The sequence below is a fragment of the Conger conger genome, chromosome 13 (assembly GCF_963514075.1).
Source record: "Conger conger chromosome 13, fConCon1.1, whole genome shotgun sequence".
NCBI classification, from domain to species: Eukaryota; Metazoa; Chordata; class Actinopteri; order Anguilliformes; family Congridae; genus Conger; species Conger conger.
In genome coordinates this window covers 47,669,210-47,680,002 of record NC_083772.1, presented here as the reverse complement: position 1 = coordinate 47,680,002, position 10,793 = coordinate 47,669,210, and the positions used below count along the sequence as shown (strand labels likewise).

The window sequence follows — 10,793 nt, the reverse complement described above, 5'->3', positions numbered from 1 at the left end:
AAAGAGTCTGGAGATGCCGTGGTGAACGTTATGCTGCCTGTAAAATCATCCAGCATGACTGGTTTGACGGTAGGTCAGTGATGGTCTGGGGAGGCATATCCTTGGAGAGTTGCACAGACCTCCATGTCATAGCCAACGGTACCCTGGCTGCTGTTAGGTACCGGGATGAAATCCTCAGAATGATTGTTAGACCTTACATTGCTGCAGTGGGCGATGGGTTCCTCCTGGTGCAGGACAATGCCTGGCCTCATGTGGCCAGAGTGTGTAGGCAGTACCTGGATGAGAAAGGCATTGATGCCATTGACTGGGCCTCACGTTCCCCTGACCTAAATCCAATTGAGCACCTATGGGACATTATGTATCGGTGCATCCGACTCCGCCAAGTACCGCCACAGACTGTCCAGGAGCTCACTGATGCCCTGATCCAGGTCTGGGAGGAGATCCCCCAGGACACCATCCGCCGACTCATCAGGAGCATTAGGAGCATCAGGAGCATCAGGAGCATGCCCAGACATTATCAGGAGTGCATACAGGCACACGGGGGTGTTACGTTCCACGTATGTATGTCTGTCTGTTTCCCCCCCCCTTAAACTCTACAGATGAAGCCATCAACCATTTCCATTCGCTGTCCCTGCTGTCCATCATCATTGCCCTGGTCCCGCCTCCACCAATCACATCCCTCTGCTTACATAAACTGTGTTGGCTGCCCTATAGGGGGCGATGCTTGACTTGCCTATTCATTCACTTCATAACCCTGTTGTGTGCATGCGTGTTCCTCCGTTCTCCTACTCCTGTGAATGTGGTTGTCCGTGTGTAGGCCCTGGGGCAGGTAAGACAGAGGCCTCTATACACTGTTGCTGCACGTAGGGTGAACCATTGTTTAGACACCTTAGGAAAGGGGTGATTGCCACCTATGTACTTTTGATTATAGAGTAGAGATATTATTTTGTTCAGAGAACAGTTAGTATGTATTTTGTTTTTAGCTCTCTTTGGTTTTGTTCATTTAATTGATTTGGCAACACCCAGGTCCCTTGGCCTCGTACCCGATGTGTCTTTGTCTTGTGAGTTTTTGTTTGAAAACTGTAAATAGCACCGCCACTGTACATTTTTGTATATACACCTATTGCACCTCAAACCTGGTTTGTTTGATCATTTTTACTCCAATAGCGCTCAAATACATCCTCCCGGTCATTTTTATTTCATTATAATTTTGTTGCGTACTCCCTCCTACCCCTGGACGCCTGAGAACGTAACAGGGGGCCATACACACTACACAGATTATGAGTTGGCATGATAAAATTCACACAAGTTAGATCAGCCTGTGATTTCAGTTTTTTAGTTGGATTTTCGGTGTGATTTTGAATCCAGCCCTCAATGGGTCGATGATTTTCGTTTCCTTTGACTGTTGTTACATCATTTTTTTCTCAACAAATTATACAATGTACAGTACTGTGCAAAAGTTTTAGGCAGGTGTGAAAAAATGCTGTAAAGTAAGAATGCTTTCAAAAATAGAAATGTTAATAATTTATTTTTATCAGCTAACAAAATGAGTGAACAGAAGAAAAATCTTCTTTTGCATCAATTCTTCTCGGTACACAAGTCACGTGTGTGACCAATTATACCAAACAGGAGCTAATGATCATCAATTTAATATGTAGGTTGAAACACAATCATTAACTGAAACAGAAACTGGATGAGGAGGGTTAAAACTGGGTGAGGAACAGCCTCTGCTTCCAAGGTGAGGTTGCTGAAGACAGTTTAATGTCAGAAGTCATACACCATGGCAAGACTGAGCACAGCAACAAGACACAAGGTAGTTATACTGCATCAGCAAGATCTCCCCATGAGCTCCTCAGTGACGACCTCTAAAAGATCCTGCCAGCTGTTATACTTGCATCCATCTGTTGCAGATGGTAAGGTAGTCAGCCCACAGAAGGCAGTCTTCCTTAACTGTGTCATCGACTGCTGGTTGTGAAGGGTTTGATGGCCACTCACTACTAGGTTGCAGGAGAAACTGGGCCGTGGAGCCATCGATTGGGTCCAAGTAGGTCCTTGAGGCTCTTTCCTCTTGTGAGATCATCTGCAGGGTTTCTAGCAGAGTCCACATACCTCCAAGACTGCAGGTTGGTTGACTCTTGAATCTCTGCCACTCTGGTACCCACAAATACCTTGAAGTGACAGGACTCGGAATGAAGCCAATGGAGGACAGTGGTTGAATCTGTCCAGTAGGTGACTTCCTGCATTGGTAGAGTGAGCTCAGTCGAGAGGAGTTTGCCAAGATGTGCCCCAGTTACAGCTGCACAGAGCTCCAATCGGGGAATTGAATGTTGCTTCCTTGGAGCCACATGGGATCTGGCAAGGAGAAAGGCTACTTGAACATTTCCACCAGGATCTATGGACCTAAGGTACCCTACAGACCTATATGCCTTCTCTGAGGCATCAGAGAAGACATGGATCTCATGGGTCACCTGAGAATGATCCATTGCTGGTGGTAAGTAGCATCTAGGCAACATGACCTGAGGTAAGTATTGAAGTTCAGACTCCCATTCTTTCCACGCCTGCAAGAGGTGTTCACAAAGCATTGGGTCATCCCAATTGCGGTGTTTATCCCAAAGCTGTTGGACGATCACCTTCGCCAGGGTGGAGTATGGTAGGATGACTCCAAGGGGATCATATTGGGATGCCAGCACGCAGTAGATGTTCCTCATTGTAGGTGCAGGGTAGGATACAGGTCTATGTTTGAAGCCTAAGGTGTCAGTATCACAGGACCAGCTCAGGCCCAAGGTGGATTCCTTTGCCTCTGCTTTGTCTTGGGAGAGCCACAGCTCTAACTTGGCAGATCGGGCATCTGGTGGAAGGTGACTGACAACGTCTGATTCGTTGCTGGCCCATTGCTGTATTTCAAAACCTCCAGATGCCAAGAGGTCCCACAACTTGTCAAGCAGATGGCGTGCTTCCTGAGCTGATGTGAAGCTCTGTAGACAGTTGTCCACATAAAAACATTTTTCCACAGAGAATCTCACGTCTTCTTCAGGCGTGCTATGCAAGGACACCTGTAAAGCAAAGGATGCACAACAAGGGCTGCAAGTAGTCCCAAAGGGGAGTACTTGCCACTCATAAATGTCAGGTGGGTCCTCTCTCCTCATGCCTCTCCAGAGGAAGCGCAGCAGTGGTTTTTCTTCAGGCAAGGGCAGTACCTGGTGAAACATACCACGTATGTCTCCACTGATGGCCACACTGTGCTCCCGGAAGCGGAGGAGTACACCCAGGAGAGAGGGGCTTAAGGCTGGGCCAGGCATCAAACACTCATTGAGATTGAGTCCCTTATACTGGAAGGAGCAGTTAAAGACTATTCTATCTTTACCATTGTGGTTGACCATATAGTGTGGTATATACCAACTCTCTTCAGTTGGGGTGGTCTCAGAGGTAAGTTTGGCCACCAGCTTCTCAATCTCAGCATCGAAGATGGCCGCCTTGCCAGGGTCTTTAACAAGACGTCTCTCCATGCTCCTGAGGTTAGGCATGACGGCTTCTTTGGGAGCCTGGAAGCAGGGAAAGTCCTTCTTGCGTAGTAGTGGCATGGCATAGCAGAGGACACCATTCACCTGTACCCTGGTCGTCTTGGCCTCCAACAGACTGGGTCCTCCGTTGATCTGGTTACTTGCTTCTCACAGCGATAAGGTAGGATATCAAGCTGCCACAATCTCTCTACATCTCTTTTCAGTTCCAGCTCTGCGGGACTGAGAGATAGGAGAAGGCACTGTTGTGGCTGCAACTGATTCTGTAGGAGACGAACAGGTCCTTGTAGCACCCATCCAAGCTTTGTCTTGATGGCTGCAGGCCCGCCTTGTGGTCCAAGACGAACTGGTGAGATCGGTGTTATCAGGTGGGAGTGATCAGCACCAATCAGGAAAAGGGGACGTACACACTCGAAGGACTGCAGAGGAGGATCCTTGAGGTGCTTGTACTTGCTCAAGATGGTCGCTGGGTATGAATGGTCAGCCAGTCCAAGACGTTTGGCAGTGAAGGCTGCTTTGATCTGGAAGATCCTTTGAGGCTGGCCTGCAGGGGATATCTGGAAGGAGACTGAGGAACCACTGGTCGTTTGGACATCTTGACGGATTGTTCTCAGCACTAGACTCTCATCTGTGCCTTGTATGCCAAGTTTGAGAGCTGCGGCGGAGAGCAGGATGATACGCTCAGATCCATCATCCAGGACTGCATACGTGTCGAGCATCTTGAGAAGTACTCGTTTGCAGTCTGTAGGCTTGTCCAGATATAAAGTTTCGGAGGCAGAACTCAACAGGCATGAATCTTCTCTCGCCTCAGTTCTCTGGGAGTTGACCTCATGTAAAATCTGAAGGTGTCTGCCTTTGCAAATGCTACATGGCTTCTTCAGCGTACATTGAGCAGCCCGGTGGGTACGTGCACAGCGCCAACAGCGATGGTTGGTCTGAAGCCAAGCAGACATCTGTTCTTTACTGAATGCTTTGAAAGTGGTACACTGGCTCAGGTAATGGTAATCTGTATTGCAATAGGAACAGAAAGCCTTTGATGTGACCTGCTTCTTAGGTGACTGAGTTGGCTTAGAGGTGACTGATTCAGGCTTCTGATTCTCTGATGCCTCATTTGTCCCATGCAGTATGGTGGTCGAACGAGTGGGTGGTTTGGCCTCTCGCTTGTGATCTTGTCTTTGCCCTGGTCTCTGTTGCTGCTTACTACTGGTCTGGGAATCAGAGCTTTGACACCAAGCCTCATAATTGTACATTTTTACATTACATTATTGGCATTTGGCAGATGCTCTTATCCAGAGCGACGTACAACAAAGTGCATACCCATAACCAGGGATAAGTTCGCTGAAAGACCCTAGAGGGAAGTACAATTTCAACTGCTACCTGTACAGCAAAGATAAGGACGAGGGCCCTTTATTCTTTTTTTTTTATTCTTTTTTTTTTTTTGAGAACAAAGAAACAAACAAACAGAGCAAAAGTGACCAAAGCTAACTATCCAAACACTGCTTACCTAGCCAACTAAAAATACCGATACACAAAGCAAGTCACAGAGACAACAATTAAGGTTCACAGGGAGGTAGGGAGAGATGGGGAGAGGTGCTGCTTGAAGAGGTGTGTCTTCAGTTTGCGCTTGAAGGTGGGGAGAGATTCTACAGTTCTGACCTCAACGGGGAGTTTGTTCCACCACCGTGGAGCCAGAACAGACAGTAGTCGTGAGCGTGATGTGGAGGTTCGGAGAGGGGGAGGTGCCAAGCGGCCTGTGGAGGCTGAACGAAGAGGTCTGGCAGGGGTGTGGGTCTGATGATTTTTTGTAGATAAGCTGGGGAAGACCCTTTAACTGCTTGGAAGGCTAGCACCAATGTTTTGAATTTGATGCGAGCCATGACAGGCAGCCAGTGGAGGGAAGTAAGCAGGGGGGTGACGTGTGAGTATTTGGGAAGGTTGAAGACCAGACGAGCTGCTGCATTCTGGATAAGTTGGAGGGGTCTGATGGCAGATGCTGGGAGGCCAGCCAAGAGGGAATTGCAGTAGTCCAGGCGGGACAGAACCATCGCTTGGACCAGGAGCTGGGTCGAGTAGGGGGTGAGAAAGGGCCGGATTCTCTGTATGTTATATAGGAAGAACCTGCATGACCGGGTCACCGCCGCAATGTTCTCGGAGAGGGACAGTCTGCTGTCCGTCACCACGCGGAGGTTCCTTGCACAGAGTGATGGCGTAAGTGTGGTATCCCCGAGGGAAATGGAGAGATCCAGATGGGGAGAGGTTGTAGCAGGGATGAATATCATTTCAGTCTTGCCTGGGTTGAGCTTTAGATGGTGGTCGTCCATCCAGCTCTGGATGTCCCTCAGGCAAGCAGAGATAAGGGCTGAAACCTGCGTATCAGACGGCGGGAACGAGACGAAGAGTTGGGTATCGTCCGTGTAGCAGTGGACGATAATGGAGCCAATTTGAGAGGTCAACAAGAGTGAACACAGTCCCAGGACAGCAGCCCATCTGGCGATGGACCTCTGACCTCATCTCAATAGGTAACTTACTCAGAAGTTGCTCCACATGTGACCCGCATTGCAACTCAGCTTGACCTTCGGGACCCAGAGTGTTTAACATTCCAACTAGAGACCTGATCTGCAAAGCGAACTTCTCAAAGTCTTCTGTGTCTCCTCGCCGTATATCTGGTGAATCCATCACATGGGCTATCTTCTTGAGAGCCAGCTTATGGGGCTGACTGTACCTCTCATTCAGAGCAGCTATTGTGTTGGAGTAGGGAAATGGCGAGTTCAAGAAGGAATCTGCCACCAGCCGAGCCTCTTCAAGCTTTAGATGATCCATGAGGATTTGGTATTTAAATAGCTTGGTAGCGTCAGGAGGCAATAGGTTGTCGAGAGCAATCTTCAAGCGGGTAAACTCACTGGGATCCTTTGTGACAAAGTCCGGTATTGTTGGCTTAGGACCCCTGTATGTCTGCTCTTGAGTCACTGGGTAGGCAGGAGGATACACAAGAGTGCCATAGTGAGGCCTTTGGAGAGGGGGATAAGGTCGCTGTGGAGGCACACATAGGTCTGGATGGCACCACAGTTGGCTGTTGAGGTAAAGTATGAGCCGATCCACTTGCATAGGAGTCATGTGGCTGCTGAACAGGAAGCTGTTGAGGGTAAGGACAGGATGCATCAAGGAGGTTCACCGCAGAGGCAGCATAGTAGGGCACATGGTCTCCTCGCTGGACCGTAGCTGGCTGAGGTCTAATAGGAGTCCCAGATGAGAATTGATCTTTCATGATCGGCAGCTCACTCAGCATTTTCCCCAGAAACTCATACAGCAGCTGGTCTCTGTCTGAATCCTCCATGTTCTTTGGCGAGGGACAAGGTGGAGGAGGCTGTTGACCAGTCGCTTGACCTGAGTCCAGAGGATGAGTAAGCTGAGAGGGATGTGAAGGACACTGTTGAGACGCTGCACTTGTCGTTAAGCCATAGGTATTCTGAGGTGCTTCACGGTGAGAATACGATGAGGTAGCAGTGACGCCTGCTTGTATACAGGTGGTCCAGGATACATCTGCTGTATATGCTGAGAAAGCTGCTGTGACTCATAGTGGCTAACTGGCACAAATGCAGACTGCTGGAGCATTGTTTCCCATGGCCGGTGGTAAGGAGAAGGTTGAGTCGTCATCTTGGCTCCCTCTGGATGTGTGATGTTGCCTCTCTTCAGTACCCTGTGCTTGCTGTCGCTGTGCAGGCAGGGACAATATTGATTGTAAAAAAAAAAAATTATACATCATACTCAATAAATGCTCTGTAGATTTAAAGGCAAAATGCCAAAAAAGAGAATGAGGAAGTTAATCCAAATTTACCAAAATGTAACAAACTGAACAGAAAACTTATGGAAACAAAGGGAATTGGACGATTGGCTGCTCAAATGTTTCTTGGTCAGGTGTGTTAAGTTTGATTGTTAGTTCATGTATCGTGTCATCTGCATTTTGAGTCTATTGTAGTAGGGCCGCTGTCATTAATCACAATGGATTCATTCCCTCATCAGCACAACGCAGCAAACATGAGCGCAAACATGAAATTGAATGAAATGAAGTGAAAGCACTACCTTTGTTGTTCTGTGCAGTCAATGGACAGAGCAGACCTCTCTATGGAGTCAATGGGAAGAGCTTCCTCCACTGTGTAGCTGATATTACAGGCCAATCTCTGCTTTGTGTAGCCAATGTTACTGGCCAATCTCTGCTTTGTGTAGCCAATGTTACTGGCCAATCTCTGCTCTGTGTAGCTGATGTTACAGGCCAATCTCTGCTCTGTGTAGCTGGTGAGACCTTGCTCAGTCCAATCCATGGTCACAGCTTCCTCTGTGTAGTGCATGGCAAGACCTTGATCTGGCTAATCCATGGTCACAGCTTCCTCTGTGTAGTGCATGGCAAATCCTTGACCTGTCCAATCCATGGGAAGCTGAGGAATATTATTTTACAGACAGTTTATACTTAACTTATATTGGATTATTTAAAAAAATACATACAACTTCAATATTACTCAATTTTAATTAAATCATGTTAAATTATATCCTAAATAATTATTATAAAACAATTCTATTTTAAGAAATATATTTGGTGGTTGTGAAACACGGCTTACAATTGCTATATGACATTTGATGTTTCCATACAGTATACTCTTGGCTTATGTATTCATTTAGTTATCTGATTTGTTTATATTTAATTGTTTTTAAATAGTAGGTACTCTATTTTATATTAGGCCTATTCATCCCGAGTCTGTTTTGTGCAAAAGAACTAGAGAGGAGCCAATTGATGCTAAAGTACATGATATACATATCATGGTCAATTCAATAACATTCAAATTAAGTACTTACCGGACGAAAACACAACAACGAAAAGCTCATTTTGGTAACTGATTGCAGTGTCTGTCTTGTTAAGTAATAATTGTAATTGTTTTCAAAGATTAACTGGCGGTAAATATTCACTGTACATTTATGTCATATATCGCCAGGAATTCCAAATTTACGCGTGTTATTTTACTGTGACGTGCGTTATTTTTGCATTCTGTTGCCTAGCAATGTTCGCTATTTTAGGAGAGCTACGTGTGAGTAAACAAACACGTTTTGTAAATAAGCTTAACGTTAGTTACAGAATTACTAGAAGCTTGTACGTTCCATCCGCAGTAACTGGTGTTCTGTCAATCATAACATTTAAAAACGATAAGCAAATAAAAACTGATGCGTTGAAACTCATTAAAGTGCAGTTTTGACGTCAACATGAACTAAATGAACACTTAGAATGCTACTTTGTTATTGTTAACAATATCCATTTATAACAACCAAAAATGTCCCTATGTAAAGATGAACAAATCCTCTGCAGTTTATCCTTTGTATTTGAATTACAAATGGTTGTGATAATGCATTATATGTTAAATATTTAATTTGATTACAATGAAACTCACCAATCCTTTTTTTTCATCTTTTTTTTCACGTTACAAAATATTAAAAACTAAATAAAAAACTGAAATATTCTGTTTGCATATGTATTCCCTGTGCTCGGATGAATGAGTACACAGTTGGTTTACCATTGGCCTCTACCTGGGAATCACTGCTGTAACTGTTCCTCTGTTTAAGGATAATTGGAATTTGCACGGATTATGGAAAATGAATTGTGGAAAAAAAAACTTTAATCCAAGTGTTTGGATATCTCGGTGTGCTGGATCAATAATCAGGAAATGGAAGCTGCATCAGATCCAGGCATGGTCTAGAAAAGGCCGCCCTCAGAACTAATTCATTCAAACAGGAAAGAGACTTGTGAAGGAAGCCATAGAGAGACTAGCAATCACTTTGAAGGATCTGCAGAGTTCAGTGGCTGTATGTAAGTGGAGTAAAAGTTTACCAGTCAACAACATCTAGAGCTCTGCATGAAACTGACGAATGGGCTCAAGACCAACCATCTCAATTTTCCTACAGTAATCAGTTTCTATACAACAATGCATTAGGAGTAATGTTACAGTTACTTACCATTTTGCGTTGTTGGATTCATTGATAGATGAATTGTAATGAGTGAAAAGTCATATCATATGTAATGTTTCATTTTGAAATGCTCATAATTCTGTGGTGTTAAACTGTATCATTGTGATCAAGTGGTTTGGTTCAGCAAACAAATTATTTTTGGTTTATGTGTTTTGTATTCAAGCAATTGAAAAAAAGTTTTTAGAAAAATGTGCATCATCCCTCAAGGTTCTGAAATTAGTGTCAAAATTATGTAAAAGATGGTTAGAATGGAATATAATCCAGGTACACAACAGAGATATTCAGCAGGACAGTGATCCCAAACACAAGGCCCAAGCAGCATCTGAGTGGCTGAAGAACAGAAAGGTGAGTGTCCTCTGGTGTGTGGGCCTGTCGAAGCGCAGTGCTCAATCCCACTGAGGATCTCAGGCACTATTAGTACACTGCAGTCTACAACCTGGAGCAAAATCTGCCTGGAAGAATGGGCAAAAATCACTTTCAAACAGTGGGCAAAGCTGGCAGATACTTACTCTAAAAGACTTAAAGCAGTTTTTCCAGGAAAATGTGGCTCCACCAAATATGTAGGGGAGACCGGGGCACAAACTAACATGGGGCGTGTCAAAACATGGGGATTTTGCATAGTTGCATTTGCGCGAGAATGATGGGTTTGTTTTCACTTGTGTATTATTATATGTATTATAGCAACCCACTTCTCATGTGTGAACGGCAGGAAGATTTGAAAACTCCATCAAGAGCTGTTAACAAATCTGTGTTTTAGCCCCATGAAAGTGATGTTTTTTCACCGAAGGGTTTTTTGATTAAATGATGATGTGTTAACGCTACATACTCCAAATATACATCATTTAAATCACTGTCTTGTGGGTTCTAGGGCAGTATCATTTTGGCCCATGTCACTAGCAGGCAGAGACTGTGAGCCATGCAGGAGTAGAACTAGCATAACGCTGTGTTTCAACATGGCCCTCAGCCTATTATAAATGCATCAGCCAAAATAACTTTTCATGTAATGTTGTATATTCCATGTGCACTTATTTGGTCCTTTTTAGCACTCGCTCTGATCCATTCAGGCATTCACCAGATTATGGCTCTCATTATTTTACTGCTCTGTTCAGATAATACGCTCATTAGTGGAATCAGGCGTCACGCCCGGTCAGAGCAAATGCCTGCAGACCCTGCAGCCCGCCGGACGTGGGGTTGAGTAGCGCTGCAGACAGTCTTTTTGTAATGTGTTGTCTGTTATCTTCTTTGTAGAGCCATTGATAAGCTGCA

General features: G+C 45.1%; 1 protein-coding gene across 1 annotated transcript in view; it reads right to left on the bottom strand.

The window, feature by feature from the left end:
• Positions 1 to 3,142: 3,142 nt before the first annotated feature.
• LOC133107604 (retinal guanylyl cyclase 2-like) overlaps positions 3,143 to 10,793 on the bottom strand; it is a 28,992-nt gene continuing 21,341 nt past the window's right edge. The window contains exons 19-22 of the mRNA XM_061216589.1: positions 3,926 to 4,075; positions 3,762 to 3,864; positions 3,397 to 3,664; positions 3,143 to 3,197 (exon numbers count right to left, since the gene is read on the bottom strand). Of these exons, the coding sequence (XP_061072573.1) occupies positions 3,143 to 3,197; positions 3,397 to 3,664; positions 3,762 to 3,864; positions 3,926 to 4,075 (576 nt within the window). The remainder of the gene's footprint in view (positions 3,198 to 3,396; positions 3,665 to 3,761; positions 3,865 to 3,925; positions 4,076 to 10,793) is intronic.